The sequence below is a fragment of the Phaenicophaeus curvirostris genome, chromosome 1, assembly GCF_032191515.1.
Source record: "Phaenicophaeus curvirostris isolate KB17595 chromosome 1, BPBGC_Pcur_1.0, whole genome shotgun sequence".
Classification (NCBI taxonomy): domain Eukaryota; kingdom Metazoa; phylum Chordata; class Aves; order Cuculiformes; family Cuculidae; genus Phaenicophaeus; species Phaenicophaeus curvirostris.
This window is the reverse complement of record NC_091392.1, coordinates 203937565-203962676: the sequence shown is the minus strand read 5'-3', so window position 1 is coordinate 203962676 and position 25112 is coordinate 203937565. Positions and strand designations below refer to the sequence as shown.

Below are 25112 nucleotides of genomic sequence, written 5' to 3'. Positions count from 1 at the left end.
CATATCTGTCCACTACTAAATGATACTCCCGAGCATCTCATCTATCCATGATTTAATTACCTCCAGGGATGGGGACTCAACCACCTCCCTGGTGGCCTGGGCAGCCTCTGCCAGTGCCCGAGAACCCTCTTGGTGAAGAAATTTTTCCTAGCGTCTAATCTGAACCTCTCCAGGTACAATTTGAGACCGTTCCCTCTCATCCTATCACCTGTCACTTGGGAGAAGAGACCAACCTCCTTTCAGGGAGTTGTAAACAGTGATAAGGTCTCCCCAGGTCTTCTTTCCTAATCCAGCTGTCACAGCTGTTGATTTGTTTCCATGTCCAGGAACAGCTTTAGCTTTGTGCCTACACAACATACACTGAAAATGGTTTAGTGCATTGAATTGAAAGGCAGTGTAAGGCAAAACAAGGTATTTGAGTTTATTTTCCCTTGGGTTTTCATATTAATTTTTTTACAGCACATGCACAGATCCTTAAGTAAACATAAAAAACAGCACACCAGAGCTTTGTTAGCGTTTTATCTTATCTATTAAACAATGTGCCAGAATGTTTTTACCAGATTAAGAAAGAGAGGAAAAGGGTTAATAACATGATAGCAGCGGCAGCATTCTGCTTCTGTCATTTCAGCTTTTAAAATGTTTCTAGACTTATTTTGGTTTATGGTGATGGAAATGCAACGATGTACAACAGGCAGGTTTGCACAGCCAGTAAAAATGATAAGGCTGAAAGCAATTCTCCATTTTACAGACCTAAGAGCCAAGGAAAGGCAGTACATGCATTCCCTTTCTGCAAACCTGTAATACCAGCATATCTCTTTACTAAATCCATAAATGAAGGTTGGCATTACTAACACAGTGCTGTATTTTTCACTGCTTCAATTCACGTTATGGATTGCTGCAGAGATTTTTAAATAAAATGAGTTTATGGCCCCAATTTAAATGGTGTGATGAACAGCATTAATTAATCCTTCTCACATTCTTTTAGCAAAATGTAATAAAAAAATAAATTAAAAAAACCAACTTAGTAGAATTTCTGTGTACAAATAGAAAACAAGTTCTATTGAGGTAATGTTCTGGAAATCCATCTCTATACAGCCAAGAACATCTACTGGCACAAATGAAAGAATTTCATCAATTTTAACAGCATTAATTTGGAAGAATCAAACTACTCACAACAGTGAAGGACAGAAGGAACTACAAACCGGTTACTTTAAGCTATTAGTAGTGAAAACCTAAGACTTCATATGTATTTTTTTCTCTAAAACTGGCAGGTAAAAAAAAAAATCTCAATTTTCAAATATTTTGTTGATGTTTTTGTATCCTATAGTCACAGCAGTGAGATCTCAATCTGCTTTCCAAGCTTAAGAAAGTAAAAAGCAGAAATACGGTAAATTCAAAGAGGTTGGAGTTTATTTAGACATAACAGTGAACTATGAAAAATAGGACTTTAAGGCCTGCTCTTTTCCATACATAAAAATGTTTACTGTTGAATTTTTAATATTTGTTTCAAAGAAGCTTTTTCATCACTTTAACGTAATAGATCTGGGGCTTTTTCATGATGTTGATAAGTTTGACGTAATACCACGCATGGGATGGCTGTAGGAGAAGCCGTATTTCAAACTTTTTGAGATAACTGATGGCCTCAGCCAAAAAGTAATAGGAGATACGAGCCTCAAATACAACAGGGTTGTATTAGAACCATGATTAATGAAAGAGGAATGGGCAAGAGGAGAACAATCATTCGGAATTTGCTTTTCATCCAGATTTAAAATATAGGCTCAACAGGCAAACAAATATCAAGGAGATAGCATGTTGCCTCCACCTGATTTGGTGGAGCTCTTCAGAAAACAAAACTATACAGGTGGAAGAGAGACTTGCAAGGACAAGTATGGCTTGACACAACAGTGGTTTGTGAATCCGAGTGGGAGCCAAGCATAACAATTTTACACAGACCTTCATTTGCCAACTTACCAAATTACGTTGGCATCAGGTTTGACATTGCAACTTATGGAAGTAAAACCAACATTGCAATGAGAAATTGCGCATCAGAAATCCTTAAAGGAAGGCTTCTGGTTAAAAATGCCTATCTGTCATTCTTCAAAAGGAATTGCTTTGTCTGCAGTGGATAACTTCTTCTGTCCCAGTAGCCACACCTAAGAAATCACGACAATCATTCAATAAAAGCAGTTGAGACTGATAAAATGAATGAAACTATTCAACAGAATTTAATGGTTAGGATCTTCCTTCTCCCATCCTAGCTAGGATATCATTTACAAGCTTGCAGCAGTTTCCTTCCACTGCTCTTCTGAAAGATAATAGATTCATTTTTGTGGATACTTTTTTCCACTTCTCTAAGGAAGGCATAAAGAGAAAGTAATTCATATGTGTCTAATCCATGTACTATGTTAAAAAACTAAAACTGACAAAGGAGGTTTTGTTGATAGACTTCCTGCTGGATATCAAAAATCTTGCATCGCTCTGAAGCAGATTCAGCAAGGTGTTTTTAAGATTGTCTTGCTGAACCCCCAAATCATAACAATCTTTATGGAATAGGTTTATAAAGTATATAATGAAACCATCTAAAATATCTGTGGTCATACCCAAATTTTTCAGACTGCTGCCAGCAATCTAGGGCTAATACGAATCTTGTAAAGCTGTGAACAAGAATGCAATCTACAGACACAGTATCACAGAATCACAGAATTGTTTGGTTGGAAAAGACCTTTGAGATCATTGAGTTCAACCATACCTGTCCCTACTACTAAATCATATCCCTGAGCACCTTATCCACTCGTCTTTTAAATACCTCCAGGAATGGTGACTCAACCACTTCCCTGGGCAGCTTCTTCCAGTGCCCAAGAACCCTTTCAGTGAACGGTTTCTTGATATCTAACCTGAACCTCTCCTGGTGGAACTTGAGGCTGTTTCCTCTCATCCTAATACCTGTCAATTGAGAAAAGAGACCAGCATACACCTCGCTACAACCTCCAAAAGTATTTCAGATTTTAACAGAGAAGAATAACTGCATCTACAATTGCTTCTTTTCACAAGAGTTAAACAAAAATACCTTCAAAACCTAAATGTGACACTGCATGGGACTGGAGGATTTTGGTACCATGAATTGAAATATTGACAACTAAAAATCTACTGTAATAAACTCCTTGTACAGTCAAAATAGAACAACTTCATCCTGAATAGTAATTGACAAAAAACATCTACTTTGAGCACATACTTCAGCACTCTTAGCTAATAAATAAATAGTATGGCTTACTCTTAAAAGATTAGTCCAGAGCTAGGTGTTCATTCAGGAAGCTTGTTCTAACAAAATAATGTGATGTAGTGCATCCCTGCCTAGTAAAATAAAAAAGAAACTTAGTACATATCGTTTGACTTCAAGCTTATCCAAGCCAGTAGGAACTTCATAGCCTTCCTAAACCAAAATAAAGCAGTTGCATAAGCCAGGAAACACAACACATTCTTGTAAAGTTATTTAAAATAATTATAATCTCTAAACACAACAAAACCAAAACAAAAAATGAAGAAACCTTTAGAATGAAACATGGTAAGCACACCTACTTGTTCTAAACCAGTGCAACTGTTTTATGTTGCAAAATCAATCTACAGCTAAAATGTACAGGGAAAAGCTTAAACAAGGCCTGTAGAACTGACACTTCTGCTACACACCTGCAGCTCTCAGCATTTCACTGTGGAAATCCTAGGCCAAAATCCTACCTAGATGTCCCTATTTAATATTTACCAATGAAACCGCACTTCACAAAGGCTCTGTATCCTTTGTCCTCCCACTCACAATAAGGGCCTCCACAGCATCTCATGCTCTACAGCGCAAGTTCCAGAATTTCCTTCTCCCCTGAAAAACAACCAACCAAAAATCCCCTTCTTGTTACACTCTGCTCTGTAACCACTTCATGTATGAGAAACAAAACCAGTTGTTTTCTATTTGACTTTAATGCTAATTGTGTGTTCTAGTCTGCCAAATGCCCCCCCAAAGAAATTTTGACTTACTCAGGTTTTCTTCAAATGGCCAGCGTTCCGTACATCTGAAGGGTATAGCTTTATGAGTGTGGGTAGCATTCAAGCTACGGGTGCACTACAATAGCCTTATATGTTTTAAATTGGTCCTAAATTCCCTTTTTTCACAACCCCACCAGCACTTAGACGCTGTCTGCAAATTCACAGCCACTCTCAAATCAAGCAGTAACTGCCTGTTGTGGTATACCCGCAGTTCACTCAGCTTCACAATTACCATCATCAACCCTGACTTTCATCTGCATTTACTGCCTCAATACCTATGGTGGGATCTCTTTCTCCTCATTTAAGATGTCTATAGTTTAATCTCCTGTGTCTGAGCTAGACACATTAATTCCTTTTACACTCATAATGTCTGTCAGACAGCATTCAAAACAGGATCGATGACTCACTCCACTAAAACACGTATGTCTCTCCAGCAACTCTGTAAAGTGAATCTTTAAAAACAGCTCAGATACAAGTTCTGCAATGTTAGAAATTCTAGAATTTACAATTACAGTGACCTCTGGTTTTGACAGTCAGGAACAATTATGTAACAAAAACAAATTGTCAGGTCACAGGATCATAGAATCATAGAATCGTTTGGATTGGAGTGGACCTTAATGATCATCTAGTTCCGACCTCCCTGCCATGGGCAGGGACACCTCCCACTAGGTCAGGCTGCCCAAGGTCCATCCAACCTGGCCTTGAACACCTCCAGGGATGGGACATCCACAACTTCCCTGGGCAACCTGTGCCAGTGCCTCACCACTCTTATGGTAAAGAAGTTCCTCCTAATGTCTACTCTAAATCTGCCCTTCTCCAGTTTATACCCACTGCCCCTTGTCCTATCGCTACAAGCCTTTGTGAACAGGGATTACAGAATTATAGAATGGTTTGGATTGGAACGGACCTTAAAGATCATCCAGTTCCACCCCTGCTGCCATGGGCAGGGACACCTCCCACAGACCAGGCTGCTCAAGGCCCCATGCAACTTGGCCTTGAACACTTCCAGAGCGAGGGCATCCACAACCTCCCTGAAAAGGGAATGCATCCCTTTCTCCAGATGATGTGTGTATGTGTGGAACAGAAGAGACTCCCAACCAATCCACTGGTAACCTCCTTTTGTGATAAAACATAACCATGTACTTCTGCCCTCAGTTTTCTTTTTAAAGCTTGCCATTATACTTGCCATCTTCTGTTCCTCAGGATGAATAAAGATTACATTCAGCAGTTCACAGTTGATCATGACACACTTGACTTTCAGACCGCTTAAGTGAGGACCATTTGGTCTCAGCCATTTGTTATTATTAATCTCAAATTCAAGTTTCTTTTTAAATTAACAGATTTCTATAAACTTGAGCTAAAAGACATTTTAGAGACACTTATCTTGAGAGTTTTGCTTTTATTCCCTGTAAATAATGGCTTATGAAAAGAATCGCTCTGACCTCGTATCTAAAGGATATTAATGCAAATAGTTCATTAGTCCTCCTGGCATGCCCTTATCTTTCCTAAATGCTCTAATTACCCCTTGTTCAGTTTTTTTCAACACCACATTTCTGCAGGGCTCTTGCTTCCAATGAGTTTAACTCTTAGGCTTATGCTTTTAGCAAACTTACTTAAAAGTAATTCCCTCAAGATAATTTTTCAATCTTTCTTATCAAAGCTTTCTTCTAAGCCTGCTAGGCTCAAGCTCTTTTCCATTCTCCTTACTTGAATATGACAAGTACTTTTTAAATAATGATATGGCTCCGAATTTGATTTTTCTTTAAACCTCCAGAAGCTCTTTATTCTTCTGTTCACTCACCCTTGGATTTCTTTTTAAATAAAAACAATTAGAGAAGGTTTCATCCCATTCTGGGAGTGTGTTCATTCCCTAAGAGTATTTTTATCGTGGCATTCATGTGGAATTAGCACCGAGTACTAGAGACTCTCACATAATCTGCAAGCATTTTCATTTTCCATGCTCATTTTAAACTCCCACTAAATAGACTCCACATTCCTTCATAATTACCTCTTTATAAAAGTTAAACACTATATTGCATTGCCTCTACTATATGGGTGCAGCAGTTCAGTAGCCAAAGTTCACCCTCATTTGTAGCAAGTCTTTATTTTTAAAACAGCTACATACTGAGACAGGCCATTTCTGCATTATTCCTAAAGGGATCACATTGTCCCAGAAATCCTTACTATGCAACTAACTAAAATCTTTGAGAAACTGGCTGCAGGCACAACACCACTAACCACAAATGTTATGCATACAAGATTTGGGTTTCTATTTTCTTCAAATTCAATAATTACAGCTCATATCTTTTAGCAATAGGAACAGATGATGGAATGGGAGATAAGTCATAAAATCATAGAGTCATTTGGTTGGAAAAGACCTTTGAGATCAAGTCCAACTATACCTGTCCACAACTATATCATATCTCTAAGCACCTTACCCACCTGAGCCACAGAAAGGAAGTAACGGGAAATATTCAGTTCAATCCCCCATTAACATAACTATAAATCAAAAGCAGAGAGAAATACCAGGTAAGGAGGCATCATAAATCTTCCAAATTGCCCAAGGCCATAAAGGCCACATTAGAAATGTGACCTGTTCTTATACTCTTCCTCCCTAGCCATCACTGTTGGACATAGAATACTGGGCTGAGTGAATCTCCCATACAGTTGCTCTTTTCACTAAGCGTCTCAGTCATCAAAAACTTGGAAAACTCACAGCATTTCAAAATTGAATAGAAAAAAAACCAGAAAAAGTACTTTGGAGAAAAATTATCAGACCTTTCCATAAGTCTTGAGACATTAAATAATATACAAACCTTTGATCTCTCTTCAAATTCGCTAGTCTTTGCATCACTAATTACTTAGTATAATACCCAAAATACAAAAACTAAACCAAGGACAACTGAAAAATGCTCTAGAAATCAAACGTTACTTCCAGTTTGAAATGAAGAAACTTGGAATCAATTAATATATGAACACCAACAATATATATACACAATATATGCATATACAATACATATAAAACAATATATATATACACAAACAATACCTCTCTCAAAGTTTAGGAATTTCAGGGGCACTGCTGTATAAATGCACGTTTCTTATAAACCTCTGAATGATTCATTTGAGTTTGGAAATATCCAAGCAAAGAAAAATCTCTCTTTTTGAGAGCACTTTCCACTATGTCTTCATAGGGGCACTGCAAACATTTTCTACTACCAAAATCAGGAAGGTCAAATTAGCCTGGTTTTATTTTCATATTTCTGAAAAGAATCGGAGCACAAAAAGCAATCCCCTAAACTGTTCTGTGGAAGCATGCACATGAAAACATTGGACTAAACACAGGACAAATTGAGCACATTGATAAAAATTTCAGAAAGATGTGTTAATATTAGTTTAAAAACTCACCTTCAATGCCTAGATTTGAGTTAAAAGATTTTTTCAAAATTCTATTCCACTTAAGTTTTCACACAGACATTCATAAACACACCCCCAGCCTCCATCCTTCACAAAAATTATCTCTTCCAAATCAAATACTTACTGGAGACAGGACAATAAATGTTTAATAAGGTCCTTGAGGAAATGGAAACTATTTCTCTTTGTTATGCTTATTATCATACGATGCAGACAGTACAAAGTTTTATTGTATCCTTACAATTTTAATTTATTTGTAATTGCATGACAGATATGCTAGCTAATTCTAGTTAACAGTTTGCACTGTTACAAAGGTTTTGAAGCAATGTTTTATGTATTAGGGGTTTTTTTTTGGAAGGGAAGGTAATGAAGAAAATCAAATACTGGACCCCAAGGGCATAACTTTTTGAGTATGCCAGTGGGAAAGAATGAGAACTACCAGAAACAACTGAATGAGAAGATAAGTAAACCACAGTACTTTCTAAAGTTCTGATAATACCTTCCCAGAAGAGCTTTCTGCCAAACGGTTTATAGCACCAGGTTAAATATTCTCTACTGGGTGCTATCATGGCTTTTCCAGTTCTTTCAAGTATCACCCGAAGTAGGAGAACTTTAAAAAGAAAAAGGAAACAACCAAAACCTACCCTCCCTGTCTGCCTTCTAGATAAATGGAAAAACGGATTTTGTCTGTAATAATCTATAAATCTGTGTGGTCTGTGAGCATGGATTACAACACCTCATTATCCAGAACATCCTGACAGAATTTCAGGTAGTTTGCTTCAAATCTCATTGCTTCTTGTAATTTCTAGATGGAAAACACATTCTAAACACTAAGAAAATGCTACTTAATGCTAATTAATCTCTGCTTTGTTGGGCATAAGTAACCTATTAATACACAACATGCTCTATAAGTGTTCATCTCAAAAGGGTTAAATTAAACACTCGGAGGAACAGCACAATCACCTCTGTGAAGGAACTGAATGCACCACATTTCCTGCAAGCATGCAGGTTTCCATCACTTTGAGAACATTTACCAGGATCATCTTACAATAGACTTGATTATTACAGAATTCTCAACCAAAAGCAACATACTTGGAGCACTGAGGCCTCATGTCCTCCCTAATATTTCTAATAATAAGATGCTAGATTAAAAAGTCACGCATATAAGACCTTACCTTTGATGCCATACGCATGAACAATGAGTTTTGATCCTCTGCTGTTCTCATCTTCTCATTTCTGACCAAATCCTCCAGGTTCATACTATCATCATCCTGAAAATACCTTACTCTTTCTTTGTCTACATGAGTAGGGACCTGGCAAGAAATACATTGAAAATAAATATTAACCAAGTGAGAAAGATCAGCTATAAAACTCTGATTCTAATAATTTTGACAAGTTTAAAGAGTCATGAATCAAGCTAAGTGCATCGTAAACAATTGGCCCTGCTGCTTCATTTGACTTAAGGAAAACATCTTCCCCTTTATTCAATTGCATCGCTAGGTCTAAATAAAAATATAGCCTCTTCCCACAACCACTATATCCTTTGTACCCTTAAGCTACATTACCACTCAGAAAAGATGTACACTAATTAACTGAAACAGTTAATCAGTTCACAATAATTCCAAAAAGTAATCTTCATTACTTACAGAAGCTTTTGAATTGCTAAGTCACAGCCAGTACTGAAACACAGCAACCACAGACAATAAATAAAACTTGTATAGATACAGTACATCTGCTGGAAAAAGTTGCTATCTTAGACAGACTGCACAAGAGAACAGAATTTGTCCTTTAGGGCAAGACTAAACTAAATTTTGAAGGAGCACACAGAACGGTCATTAACATGAAGTAGAGATGGCATTTTCTAAAATGGAAGCAATAGGAAGATGACAACCAATTCCTCAACCCCCTGTGCCTTTCAGTGCTCCACGGAAGGGTTACAAACTGAGCTGTCCTACTAATCAAGAACACACTCACCGGAAATATGAGGTGGTGTCATCCCCTCTTATCCCCAGATTGAAATATTAGTTTATTTACTGTTGCAAGCAAATATCCTAAGAATAAAACACTGTTGCAGCCTCCAAGTTTCACATTGTTCCCCAAAGCACTTTTTGTTACAAAGATTAGGTAATAATTTTTATTAGCAGTAGTAGCAGCATTTTTTATCACAAGAAAAGGAAAATTAGCCCCCAAGACCTGAGTATCTCAGTAAAATCTTTCCTACTTTGGAAAATAAGCTTCATTATTTACATAACTTCATGTAATACAAACTACTTGACTAAGGGACTGTAATAATTTGAAAAACTAACTTTTCCTTGAATGTGCATTTAAATAAGCCCGAAGATGATCCCTAGGGAAAAACAGTCTGAAAATAAACTTAATATATGCTTAACAAAAATGTACTCTAACACTTAATGACAATCATTTTCTGAAAGGAACTTTTTAACTACCTATTGACATTCTGATAAGACACTCGTTAATTATGACATCATAAAAGAAAAAACACAAAATCATTTTGGATTTACACTTTAATTCCCACACTTTTAAAACTTACCATCTGTCGCTTTCTCCGTCCTCCTTTCGGTTCCTGTGGTTCAGCTGATGCGGTCACAGGCCATGACCTTCCACTTTGATCTGTTCTGACAAGGACCACTTGTTCATCTTCTTGATGGCTTGAAGCCTGTGTCAAGTTTTAATACACATTTTAAAACAAGTGATACAGACAAAACCAAAAGAAACACCCAATCCGCACTAAATAAATGGTTTAAGTCTTAAAGGTTAAATAATAGATTTTTTTTTTTGAGCATTCATTACGTATTACCTTACACAAGGTATTATTTTCCACATTCAAAAAGCACAGAATATTAAAAACATATCATTGAGTTAAGTGAAAATTTAACAAATCCTTTCCAAAAAGAATGAAGTTTGTATTCTTGTTCTTTCTCATAAAGCCTTATCCCCAGAAGAAATACAATGCTTCCAACGACTTAAATAGGTAACACTGAATTAATATACACCACCACCTTTATAAACGTGTATTCCTAAAAACCATCTGAAGAGCTACAGCACGCTAATGCTTCTGGGCTTTTTGTTGATTGTGTGTATGGGGGGTTTCTAAAGGAAACAACCTAGCCAAAATATAAGCCATTGCTTTTCAACACATTCCACCAGATCAGACTTTTCTTTCCTACACTGCATCTACCACCAGTATAGATCACTTTCATCATAATGTCTTAATCCTGAGTCTAGGATTCAAGTGAGGTCATTCCCCTCCTCTACTCCACTCTCAGGAGACCCAACCTGGAGTACTGTGTCCAGTTCTGGAATCCCCAACGAAAGAAGAATATGGAACTGATGGAACGAGTCCTGAGGAGGGCTACAAAGATGATCAGAGGGCTGGAGCACCTCCCATACAAGGACAGGCTGAGAGAATCGTGGTTGTTCAGACCGGAGAAGAGAAGGCTCCAGGAAGAACTTATAGCAACCTGCCAGTACTTGAGTGGGGCTACAAGAAAGCTGGGGTGGGACTATTCACAAAGGCTTGTAGTCATAGGACTAGAGGCAATGGATATAAACTGGAGAGGGGAAGATTTAGATTAGATGTAAGGAAGAATTTCTTCACAATGAGGATGGTGAGGCACTGGAATAGGTTGCCCAGAGAAGATGTGGGCATCTCATCCCTAGAGGTGTTCAAAGCCAGGTTGGATGGGGCCTTGGGCAGCCTGATCTACTGGGAGGTGTCCCTGCCCATGGCAGGGGGCTTGGAACTATCTTTAAGGTCCCTTCCAACCCAAACGATTCTATGATTCTAATTCCTCTACCCATAAAGCAGAGCAGAGGAAGACCAGAATACCTGTACAGCAAGACTGAGGAATAGTCATGAAGGACTCACAAGCCAGAGAGAATTTATCAGCATGTCTGAAAATGAAACATCACTGTATAGCTCAGTGAAGAAGGCACTCCCATGGATTCCAGTCCTTCAGAAAAAGTACAAGGGAACAGAATAAATACAGCCCTTTCCCAACTGAGTGCTCAAATACTTCATCACATCTCAGCTACTGCAAACTTCATTTCTAGGTACTTGCAGTTGCAGCTTATGCAATTGTTGCCAGCTCCAAGTAAACGATGGGAGTGCTAAGTGCTGTTCCATATCACTCCCTTTATGCACCCAGCCCTCAGTCTTCACCTGCTCCCACCAATTTGGAATTGAAGCTACAGCTTTTTCATCTGACAGACATTCAGATGATGGATGCCCTACCAAGATCAGCTCAGCTCCCTCCAAAACAGGGACAACAGTGCATTTCCACTTCACAGGGGCGTTCTCAGATTTAAATAAACATATATACACGCACACAAAAAATTAAAAAGAAGAGGGAAAAATTTTTCACCAGAAAAAGTAAGTATTTAATTTTCTGAAAAGATTAAGAACTAAACCAAAAAAATTTCAAAACACTTGAGAGCTTCTTGATGACACTGCAAAGATGTTTAGTTAAGTTAGTTGATTAAATTAGAGCAAATAATAGGGACATCACTAAAACTGGCGATATTAGGACAGCCTTTGTCAAATCTTATAAACAACCTTATTAATCTCAATTTGAAGCTATTTTCCACCAAACTGATGTCTGCTTTACATCTGCCATCCATGCTTAATGAAAGCTTGTCCCAGAAACCCCAATAAAGTCTGAAAAGTCTGTAGACACTGAAGGCCTTGGGGTGCTGATTGATGAGAAAGTAAAACGAAACCAAGAAGAGCTAGGAAACTACAAAGAACCATAGATCTGTTCAATGAAACTAGAGAGGAAGACAGTAAAGCAGTAGTAAGTTCTAATGAGAAATATTAGCAGGCTCTCATTTACACCATGTGAAATGATGCAGAGGACAAACATTTAAATATAATACATACTGAGTTCTTTGAGCCAGAACCCTACAGCTGGCAGGGTTTTGTGGGTCGTAGGAGTTTCTTCTCCTAATTTCAAAGAGTCCAGACAAAAGGCATATGAGACAGATCATAACATATTTCGGTTTAGTACTCCAGAAAAAAAGAAAATACAAAAAAATTATAGCAATATTTGGCTTTAGAAGACAAAGTACAAAAAAAGAAGGGGTCTTCAAAAGGAGCAGATAAAAGGATGAAATAATTACAGACAACATGAAGAATAATGTGAAGTTATGTTAAGGACTCAAAAGTTTAAGCATACTATGAACCAAGATGAAACCAATGGATCAAAGAGGCCAGGCACGCTTTTTCAGAAGAGTAAAGATGTTATTAGAGGTAAAGACATCTTTCAGAAGTCAAAACCCTGTGTAAATAGAACTGAGTGAAAAATACAGCACAAATATAGAAAGGTAATTGTATTGACATTAAAAGGCAATGCAAACATCATTTTTGAGGAGGATCTTACTAACAATAAATATTAAAGCTATTTCTGAACACATCAGAAGCAGAAAGCTTTCTGAAAGTAAAAAAAAAGGATGATCAAATGGTTCTATCAGTACTAGAAGATGGCATTTGAATAATAAATTATTTTCGTTCTAAATATAAGATTTTTCCTATTCAACAGCCTTTTTTTTTCTCTTTATAAATGGAATAAACTTTAAGGAATCATAGCATGGCTTGGATTGGAAAGGACCTTAAAGATCCTCTACTCCCATCCCCGCTGCCATGGGCAGGGACACTTTCCACTAAATCCGGTTGCTCAAAGACCTGTCCAGCCCAGCCTTGAAAACTTCCAGGGACAGGACATCCACAGCTTCTCTGGGCAAACTGTTCCAGTGCCTCACCACCCTCAGAGTAAAAAATTTCTTCCTATTATCTCATCCAAATGTCCCCTCTTTGAGCTTAAAGCCCTCTTGTCCTGTCACTGCACTTCCTGATAAAGAGTCACTGTCTAGACTAAGCAGCCCAACTCTCTCAGCCTGTCCTCGTACGGGTGGCACTCCAGTCTTCTGATCTTCTTTATGGCCTCCTCTGGACTCATTCATCTTTAAACTGAAATATCAAGTAAAAGGAATTTTCAAGCAAGTTGCCTTGAAGACATGGTTTTAACTAGAGGTCCCCAAAAGAATCCCGAAACATAATGTACACATCCTTCAGCATGCGCTATAGCATTTAAATACGTCTCAGTACAAAAATAACAGTGGGTAGCAATCTTTAAGATGTGCCAAAGGCTGAATTTGTGGGAATTATGGGGTGATGCATCTAACACTTGTAATGAATAAACTCATACAAGTAATAAAGTACAGGATTCCTCTACACTTGAAAAAAAGCAGCATTCTGCGAAACAACCTTTTGAGGGTAAAGGTATTAAGACTCTCCAAAGGATTTAAAGGAGTGTGGATACCAATCTTACAGAAGGAGTGTATTTAATATTCATTTTATCTGTTGATATTTTCCTTATGCATTTGTAGACTTCCTTTGACTATGTGACATGGTATACAGTAACACCTATTTGCCATCCAGCATAGCACAAGAAGGGTTTAAATCCTTACTTTTCTATTTACAAACTGTGAAATCAACCAAGAAACCTTTACAAATACTCTCAGGATCTGCTACTGTCTTTCATAAGGAGGCAATCATTATCTTCTTGAGCTTTATGTAGAGATTCACTTAAGCCTGACTTCTTTCTTCTGCTTTAAGTTGCTTTTAATAGCTGAAGAATGTATTATTTTTTCATGCACTGGAATGGCATTACATAGCTTACCTTAAACTTCCCAAGTTTCTGAATTAATGACTCAGTAAATAATATTATTTAACACAGGAAGCTATACTATAAACAGAAATCTTGGTGACAGTAATATATTTTTTATTAATAATTATAATCCAATAAATATTACCACTATTTATATAAGTACAATATAGATTAGTAAAGTATATATTCAAGTACCTTTAACACTATACTCATTCTTTAACGTTCATGTTGAAACTGGAGAAGCTCAGTCACTATCCCTGAATTTTATGATGACTGCTAAGTAGAATCGTAGAACGGTTTGGGTTGGAAGGGACCTTAAAGATCATCCAGTTTTAGCCCTCTGCTGGAGGGACACGTCCCACCAGACCAGGCTGCTCAAGGCCCCATCCAGCCTGGCCTTGAACACTTCCAGGGATGGGGAAGCCACAGCTTCCCTGGGCAACCTATGCCAGTGCCTCACCACCCTCATCATGAAGAATTTCTTCCTAATGTCCAATCTAAATCTTTCCCCTTCCAATTTAAAGTCATTCCCCCTCATCCTGTCACTCCATGCCCTTGTCAAAAGTCCCTCTCCAGCTTTCTTGTAGCCCCCTTCAGGTACTGGAAGGCTGCTCTAAGGCGTCCCTGGAGCCTTCTCTTCTCCAGGCTGAGCAACCCCAACTCTCTCAGCCTGTCCTCATCACAGAGGTGCTCCAGCCCTCTGATCATCTTTGTGGTCCTCCTCTGTAACCATTCCAACAGTTCCATATCCTTCTTACATTGGGGATAGAAGGATCCTCATAAGCAACATAATTTACAGTCTGAAATTAACAAAGATAGAGTGTATTTATAGAATGAGAGGGGAATTGTTTGTTGACAGCAATTAAGAAGTATGAATTTTTACTTCAGGTCAATTAAATATGCAAAGAACACAGTTGTTCTCACCAAATGTACAAATCGCTCTACAGGGATTAACACCTAACTGAACAAAGCAAAGCACACAAGTCTGGTTTCAAAAGATAAATACTTTAAATTAAATACATAAATAAATAAAATGCAGTCCTAAAAAAAAAAAGACTTTCGAACTCCCCAGATCTGTTCCATAATCCATCAGGAGGAAATGGAAAAGCAGTGCCGCAGGTGCACAGCTTAATTTGAGGACCAGATACTGGAGTAGCAGAACAAAGGGAGGAAACAAGCCAAGCATTTGAGATGGAACTACTCAAATGTGACTGGTTTTCAACGTTAATAGCTAAAGAGAAAAAAATATATTTTAACTGTCAGTATAGTGTGGGATAGGGAGCAATGTCAGCTAGGGAAAACAAACATTTTTTATTTTTTTTTAATTACTGAGCAAACAAAAAGCTGCAGGCAGTGTGAATTGAGAGCTGTGTGCAAATGTTTACCAAGAGCTACACTAAAGCAGTACAAGAACAGTGTAATGAAGGAATAACACAGTTCAGCCACAGTCTTCAGCAAGGAACCAACCTCTACAACCAAACTATGAACAAATTTGATGGTGGACTATGCATACAGCCAGTTTCCTTTCTCTTACAGTCCACAGCCAATGCAAGCACCTTATTCCTCTATTGGAAAAGTCTGTCCTTACATAATAAGTGTCTGGAAGACATCTAGCACCTGTCAGCATGCTGCAGAAAGCTATTTCTCCCATCCACTACCTCCTGTTCTCTTCAATTACTCTTTCCTCTCTTATTTCAGTTGGCCTTTTGCTCAGTTTTCAGGCTGCCTTTACACACGATCACTACAGTTATTGGAAGTATGAGTCAATTCCACTTAGAAGGAGCAGTCCACCTCCTGAAGTGTGGGCTACTTCTAAGAGTACATCTCATCAGTACGGAGTTCAGCGTAGTCATCACCTGGAGAATCCGTGTAACACGTTTCAAAGCACCTCAGCTACTCTTCAGGGTCTGCCATTTGGTGTGAATAATGGAACTGTAAACTTCAAGGTAATGCCTGTAAAACCAGCAGGTAGCTCATTCTCCATGCCAAGACCAAGGCTTGAACCTCACAGCAGAGTGAAACTAAAACAGTCACAGATCTGTAACACTGACAGTATAAAACTTGTGTGTTGGATTTGGATGTCTTATAGTGGAAAAAAATAAGATTAAGGGAAATAGCAGCATGGGGAAGGGAAGCAAGAGCAAACTTAAACCTTGGTTAAAAATTCAGTATTTCAAGACAGATTCAGTAAACACAGTAATAAGCATCACTATTAAAACTTCAAAAGGGATTAAAAGCTAATACAGAAATGGGATTAAAAAAGGTTTTACAAGATCAAAAAATTTGGTCTGCCATAATTGGGACTTTGCACATTATAAAACCTAATGCAGGCTGTAACAAAGACATGAACCAGCCTACAGAAGAGTAGCTGCAGCAGGTAATGCTAAGTTTATGTATAAAACATGAGACTAAAAAAAAAAAAAAAAAGACAAACCACAACAACAAAAAACCTTATGGCTCCTATTTACAAATGAAAACATTCATCATAACGGGATTGGGTATTTAGAACCACAGACAATGATTGGACAACCACTAATTGTTTAGTCTCCATCCTTTCTTTTCCCCAGTCAGCAAGTGACACAGGTTAATAACATGTTATGTAAAAATGTGATTTCATCTTATTGATTATAAAAACGGTTGCCCTTTAAATTCAACTATTCTTTGTTCTTTTATTATGAAAAAGGGCATTTTAGCTAAACTCTTTATTACTCAGAATAACTAACCTGACATTCTTACTCATCTCCTCTTTACACTGAATGCTTCCAATCACCCTAGCACTCAAAAATCTTTCTACTCGCTCTCAGTACTTAATTTCTTAAAGCATCTCTGAGATAGGGTGATCAGAATAATATCTCGTTAGTAGAATGGACATGCATACAAACTTCAAATCAAATTCCGTAAGAGTCGTTCCACCAGCCCATAGAAGCAAGACTGGAACTAGTAATGTGTAATTCACAGAAGCTTGTCATGTGTCCAGTGGTGTGTCTTGTAATGGGGAAAACTGAAGTGATCAAACCTAACGTACCAATAATACTGGATGTCAGGAAGCCATATAACCTTGCAAACACAATTTTTAAAGAAGGTCTGAAGATACAGATGGATATTTTAAAATGGTTGCTTTGAAAGGATTCATCAAGACCCACTATAGGAAAAACGCAGTCATCAGACATATAACTAAATAAAAAGAAAAGATACTGCATTATGATCACTCTTAATGTAAAACAATAATTTGTGGATTTAGAGACAAACGTAATATACAGACAAGAAGGTGATAAGAAGAAATTCAGCAAATATAAAAACATTTACTTAAGTTACTATAACAATTCAGAAAAGGTAAATATAAAATTCCAGTAAAAATACTTCAATAAGTTCTAAAAATGTTCAGGTCTCAACATTCACTATTTAGAAAAGAGATTTACCCAAGCTCTGGTATATGAGGTATTTTCAGAGTGTAGTATCAATAAAGATAATTTTATAAACTGAAAGCAACAGATTAACCCAACCAAATTGTAATTCAGGCATGAGGGAGCTTAATAAGGCAGTTGTATTAGGAAGAGAAACAGTTGGATTTGAAAAATTATTGTTAAAGGAGTATATATAGAAAAGGATCTTCACAAAAACGTAGAGGAAGAGTGTGGACAATTAGATGTTGCAGAAAAAAAGATTCAGCTCTGCGCACTTTTAAGCTTCTGCTCATGTAAACCCATATCCTCAAGCCATTATCGCTGCTGCTACTTTGGGAGACATCAGAAGAAAGTCAAAGACTTGAAAAAACAATGAGTCTGTAACAGCACCTTACAGAGAATCAGTTCCTCTGGGCTCATAGGCAGAATAGAATCAGAAAGCTAATACTGACAGGAGTGGTGGCGCATCCACTCCAGACACAGATGGTAGCGCAGTGTCCGTGAAGAACCTCTGCAAAATCCCCACGTGCAAAAATACTGCTAGCTCAAAGTATGTCATTATCCAGATGCGCTGGCCAAAAGCCAAACGTCTTAATTCAGTTTAGAAGGATGGGTGCATAGTTTAATTGCTCCTCCTAAATCTATAAAATGTTTCTGCTTCACGCGCAGCAACAGCTAATGAGACCTAACCTGTGATTACATCAAAGACCGGGTGGTTCCAACAGTCATTGACGGATCAAATTCTCCTTTCAAAACCTCATGTTGTGCTTCATTACTTAAACATACAAACACACATCATTGCTTAATTGTGCTTCATTGCTTAAACATACAAAATACATTATTGATTCATGGTTTACCTATTTATAATAGGGTTTATATGTAAATTATTTGAAATACAAAAAGGTGTAAAACCACATGTTTACTACGGCTGTGCAGGGATCCAGAAAAGAATCAGTGAGGTTCTACCTTACCATTTCAAACTGAAAGTATCTACTGCATCACAAAGGACTTCCAGGATTGGGTTGGCTTATGTTTTTTTCTTGGTGTATGGGTGTAAAATTTGTTAAGAAAAACAGAATTCACTTTAAGAAAACAGAGTGACAGGGCAGATACAGCAGTAAAACCATGCAGAAGTTCTACTTAGTGTTAGGAAAAAAAACAGAGCCAGAAAAACTGGCACTCTCGACTACAAACGCTGCATGGTGCTTGGAAACTGTTTTTGCTTCCAGTGTCAAAACATACTCTACAGCCTTTGTATTATCAGTTTAAACTGAAGTTTTATCCGCTCTGTCCTTTCATGCCTGTTATCATGTACAGAAACTAGAAAGATATTTTATACCATTTATTTGCTGATACAATTTCTTCAATACTTTTCAATTGCAAAAACTAATTTCCTATAAATTACATTCAGGAACTTAAGACAGTTTGCCTTAATATGTTTTTGTCTCATGAATAATTATGTAATCTGCTCTTACTGGCATCAACAAGAGTGTTCAGGAAATACACTCACCAGAAACTGCATACATCTATTATTTTTAAAAAATATGCCCTAATGATATTAAAGCTGTTCTGCAAAAGCATGTCCGCTCTATTATTCCTTGTTCTAGTTAGAGACAGTCAACTCTTTGCATGGAAAACATCAACTTCAGCTGAAAAAAGAATGGCACAGCCATCCTGCAGACAAGAGGCAAGTGTGATGGAACAGCAGGAATTCAAAATGATGATGAGCTGAAAACATCAGAGAGTAAACAGGCCAAGAGCCATCTGTTGCTGTATCTCACCATCATCTATAGTTCCAAATGAAATCACAGATTTTTATTGTGCATTTAGCAAGAATCATTAAACCCCAGCATTCTAGCTTTTACACAGATGTCTCAGCTATATTTTTCTGAGAAGTAGTTTTAAATAATTTCTTTAATGATTCTGTATATTTAAGTCAAATACAGTTGTGGTAATGCTTTTAAAGCGCTGCATCAGGTATGTCACAATGAAAGGCCACTCAACCATGAGTTACTAAAACATACTACAGGTAACTTCTGACAATCAAATATTTTTATAGCAGAAAAATATTTGTGTTTATACTCTCAATTCCCAAACCTAAAATTAAACATGCTGCTACACCTGCAATTTTGCATGTTATTTCCTGGGTGATAGGGGGTTTTTCTGGTTTGGTGTTGAATTCGGTTATTTTAAAATTAAAAAAAAACAAACACGACATCGGAAGCACAGATTATTTTTCTTCCTTCTGATCAGAGGCCTGGAACACTTCCCCTATGAAGAGAGACCGAGAGAGTTGGGGCTGTTCTGCTTGGAGAAAAGATGACTCTGAGGAGACCTTATTGAGGTCTTTCAATAATTAAAGGAGACTTGTAAGAAAGATAGTGAAAATCTTCTCAGTAGGGACTGTAGTAATAGGACACGGAGTAACTGTTACAGTAGACATCAGGAAAAACTTACCACGCTGAGAGTGGTAAAACACTGGAACAGGTTGCACAGAGAGATAGTAGATGCCCCATCCCTGGAAACTGTCAAGGTCAGGCGGGATAGGGCTCTGAGCAACCTGACTGAGTCGAATATGTTCCTGCTCACTCCAGGGGGGTTGGACTGGATGACCTATCTCTTCCAGTGCAAACCATTCAATGATTCTATTTAAATTTTACATGAATACACGTGCATACACACACACGCGCATCACAACTTATTTAACTGGGTCTTTTTCCAAGGGACTACTGTAAATTTTAAGCCATTTTTTAAAAGGCTAACCTTGAAAACACAAAAATAAAGAAACATTCAGATTTTTCCCTGTCATCATTATTGGAACCAATTGAATATTATTTATGGTTTGTTCCACAAGTGATTCTTCAGCTACTTTTAATATTACATGGTTTATATGTCTTGGGATAACAATTATGCTGCAAATAATTTCTCTGAATAAAGGTCCACATGTTGCATCCCATCTCTCTTAATGCAGAATGACGTGTAATGATAAGAATTTGACGGTATTTTAATCACAAATACAATCTGAAGTATAAGCCAAGCTGCCTATTCAGTTCACTTTCCGAATAAGTGCTAATTCTTCAAAAAGAAGACAAAAAAAATACATCTATACTGCGTTAGGTTCCCCACAATTCTCTCCCAGTCCAGACTCTAATGCACCTTGGGAACCCAAGTTAAACAACAGACTTTCAGTACATCAAAATTGGCTCTCAGATGCAGTCTGTAAGATGAGGCGTTTAGAAATGTAATCATCCTCTTTCTTTATACTTGGGAAGAATAATTAAATAATAAAAAAAAACCCCAACCTGAAACATTTGAAATACATGAAGCTCTAGATAGTATGAAGGTTTTCACTAAAAGATGACTTCTATTTAAAAGATGAGTTCTATTTATGGCATAAACCCAGCTAAATTACCTTTTCCTTGCACTACAAACCTTCTCCACCAGAGATGCACAAGCAATGGACTGGCAAGTACTACTCTCACAGAGCCAACAGCTAGCTTAGAAAAAGTTTTCTCCTTTAAAGCAGCACTACGTCAGCTAGATGCCTAATGTAAAGTGAAATACACTGCCTGCCAAAATCAAAGACTACTGCTCTGCAGGTACCTTTCATGCCCAAGAGGCTCCACAAAAAGCTCTTAATACCATTCATAAAAAAAACCTTAGGCCATTTTTTTCTGAGTTTTTTGCTGTATCTTGAGGAATATATATAAAACTCGCAGAATATTGATATATATATTTACACATTTTATGTTTGTATATCTATATATATATATCTATATATATATATCAATCACTGTTTTATTTCTTACACTTTAAAGATATTAAAGGAATCCTACTAGACTGAAGGCTGATGGACTTTTGAGAAAATTCAGTTATTGAATTGAAGATTTGCTATGCTGAAATCTTTTGTGCTTTCCTTACAATTTCTCAAAGGCATGGCAGAAAGCTTGTGTCAGTTCCTCTCTACTTTTTCAGAACTTCACATTCTTTGCATAGAATTGCTTGGTAGAAGAAGATCTTTGAGATCATCAAGTCCAACCATACCTGCCCACTACTAAATCACATCCCTGAGCACCTCATCTACCCGTCTTCTGAATACTTCCAGGAACAGTGACTCCATCACCTTCCCCGGGCAGCCTCTGCCAACATCTGATAAAACTTTCTGTGAAGAAATTTTTTCTGATGTCTAAACTGAACCTCCCCTGGCACGACTTGAGGCCATTCCCACTCATCCTATCACCTGTCACTTGGACAAAGAGACCAACACCCACCTTGCTACAACCTCCTTTCAGGCAGTTGTAGACAGTGATAAAGTCTCTCTTCACCCTCCTTTTCTCCAGGCTAAACAACCCCAGTTCCCTCAGCTGCTCTTCATAAAACTTGTGCTCCAGCCCCCTCACCAGCTTCATTGCCCTTCTCTGGATGTGTTCCAGGACCTCAATGTCAAGTACAGGAGCACAATCACCTCCCTGGTCCTGCTGGCCATGCCGTTTCTTATACAGAACAAGATGTTGAGGAACGAAGCTGGTGAAGGGGCTGGAGAACAAGTCTTACGAGGAGCAGCTAAGAGAGCTGGGGTTATTTAGCCTGGAGAAGAGGAGGCTGAGGGGAGACTTTACTGCTCTCTACAACTACCTGAAAGGAGGTTGTGGAGGGGAGGGTGCTGGGCTCTTCTCCCAAGTGTCAGGGGAAAGAACGAGAAGGAATGGCCTCAAGCTCCGCCAGGGGAGGTTCAGGCTTGACATCAGGAAAAAATTTGTCACGGAAAGGGTCATTGGGCACTGGAACAGGCTGCCCAGGGAGCTGGTGGAGTTACCTTCCCTGAAGGTGTTTAAAAGACAAGTGGATGAGGTGCTGAGGGGCATGGTTTGGTGATTGATAGGAATGGTTGGACTCAATGATCCTGTGGGTCTTTTCCAACCTAGTGATTCTGTGATGTCATTGGCCTCCTTGGCCACTTGGGCACACAGCTGGTTCATATTCAGTGCATTTTACACACTATGACATATCCTCTACCATGTTATTTTCCTTAAAGTAATGCCTTCTACTTTTTATCCAGTTTTATATTGATCTTGTACTTTAGGCAGAATTCATCATTATTAAGAACTGCCTCTAGCAATTGCTCAGCAGCGAGTACTTTGTTTCGTGTATACTGATTAAGTGCTATAGAGCACAATAATAGGCTTAGCATTGAGAAGGTTTTTTCCTATAGACCATACTTAGATTGGAATTGAAAATCATTTTAAAAGATTCATACACTTGTACCTCGTTCATCCACCGCCATGAACTGACTCTCAGTTTAGCTTATTTTGTATCATGTCAATATATTTCCTTATTAAAACCCATAAACGCAATTAAGTCAGTCTGTAGCAACACAAAAGCAAACTGCTTTTCATTTAGCAGTTTTCACTCTAATTCTTATGCAGGGATTGTATCGATGGAAGTATGATAACAGACAGGAAAAAATCTGAAAATAAAAAAGAAAAGGCAAAGCACACAAATAATGCACATCATAAATTATTTAGAATCGTCATAAAGAACACTTTTGATGTGTAGAATGAAAATTAAAAGCAGCTATCGAACTGTTTGGATCGACCTACAGCTCAACGTGCCTCCTCCAAAAGTGAATGCTTAATGAAAAGTACAAAAAGAATGGATGCCTCTGAGCATTTGTGTCTCCACCATTAAGAGCCAGACATCATTTCTGTCCAGTCCACAAGGGATTTATTTTTCATGAACTTGTACAGTTTCTCTTTGAATCTACTCAAGCTTCCAATATCCACAACACCCTGGAGCAACCATTCTGTGAAGAATCACCTTATTTTTGTCCACTAGTTTTCAATCTGCCTTTGCTCATTTAACTTTCTACCTCCCCTTTCCTGTGCCGTCAAAGCCCACTGCAAACAATGTGCCTCCATGGACTAATGTTCCAGATATATTTTGTAAGGCAAAAATACAGAATAAAGCATAAATTGCATCAGTTATCCCTTTTACTGACAACAGCAGAGGTAACATCCTCATAACCAATGCACTCAAATCAAGAGCTGTGAGGCACTTTCAGATAACAAATATAAACTCTATCTAGATGGAAACCATGAACACATGGAAGCTGTTTTTCAAATGCTCAAGTCACCGCAATTTTCTGCTGTCTCCTTACATTCAATAAGTACTCATTCTCATCTCAACTCAAATTCAATGGTCCAGCAGCCTTCTTTTACACTGTTTCACTAGAGCTCTAAGTGTAACTGTTTTTCTCTAAATGCCCATGATAATTTAGATGTAAACACCTGAAATAAAGTATTGTTTAATTCTATCACAAATTAAATTATTTAATTTGGGGTTAAGCCCTTCATAAAGCCCAAACTCCACTTTTGCAAATTCACCTGTTTATTTTGATTTAAGAGACTTTGAAGGCCACCTCCCGCTCAAAGGCAGATCAAACAAGCACAAACTACATTTGTATTCATCCTTTTAGAAAGGGTCTTTTATGCATTCATTGTAGTTGTACACATGTGATCGAAGTATTTAAGCACGATAACGTTTACGGCCTCAGTTTTTGCTTAACTCTGTTAAGTGCCCTAGTTCAACTGCTATCCTACTACAATTTATAGGAGTACATGCTTAAGGTAACCTGCAGTGAACAACAGAAGGGCTCTACCCAAGCTGAGGCATCCACAGAGTGTGCAGCAGCCACACCACTCTGGTACGCAGACTTGCAGGGTGCTACATTCAGAAAAGTCAACATCTCTCTTCCTGAAGCTGAACACACAAAACCAGATGAGACAGCTACAAGTTTTGTGCCTTTAGGCATTTTGTGCTTTTAGGCACAGACTCCATTTAAAACACACACAAAAGTCTCTACTCCATGAGAGCTGTCTAATCCCATGTGGCAAAAGTCAGGCTTGTTCAGTGTCTAGAGTAAGCTTAAACTGTTCTTCTGATCTCATTTTATAGCATCAGAGAATGGTTTGGGTTGGAAGGGACCTTGAAAATCATCCAGTTCCAAACCCCCTGGCATGGGCAGGGACACCTCTCACCAGACCAGGCTGCTCAAGGCCCCATCCAATTTGGCCTTCAACACTTCAAGGAAGGGGGCATTCACAGCTTCCCTGGGCAACCTGCCAGTGCCTCACTACCCTCAGCGTGAAGAATTGCTTCCTAATGTCTAATCTAAATCTTCCCCCTTCCAGGTAGAAGACATCCCCCCTCATCCTCCCTTCTCCAGGCTGAGCAATCCCAAATCTCTCAGCCTGTCCTCATAGCAGAGGTGCTCCAGCCCTCTGATCATCATCATGGCCCTCCTCATGCTTCACCTTTCAAACTAGAAAAAATTAGGATCAGAATATTTGTTTAATATTACAGATGACATCACTAATGTTCTGTGATGCACTTAAGGATATCAGATATTGAAGTATTCAGAGGTGCAAAGAAAAGGAATTTTATTAAATCTACCTTTTACCTTTAATTATCTTCCTATCTAGTCTGGTGGTCTCTTTCCCAAACCCTTATTATGAGGAGCCTTCCCAGCTTACGGCAGCCTGATACATGGTGATGTCCTTCCACAGTCCCCTTCTGC

The 25112-nt window shown here is 38.1% G+C and overlaps 1 protein-coding gene across 2 annotated transcripts in view; it reads right to left on the bottom strand.

The window, feature by feature from the left end:
• The window catches only part of CWF19L2 (CWF19 like cell cycle control factor 2), a 72567-nt gene that overhangs the window by 16650 nt on the left and 30805 nt on the right, over nucleotides 1–25112 (bottom strand). For both annotated transcript variants that reach the window (XM_069883487.1, XM_069883488.1), the window contains exons 10-11: nucleotides 9998–10123; nucleotides 8622–8759 (exon numbers count right to left, since the gene is read on the bottom strand). In XM_069883487.1, coding sequence (XP_069739588.1) covers nucleotides 8622–8759; nucleotides 9998–10123 — 264 coding nt within the window. The remainder of the gene's footprint in view (nucleotides 1–8621; nucleotides 8760–9997; nucleotides 10124–25112) is intronic.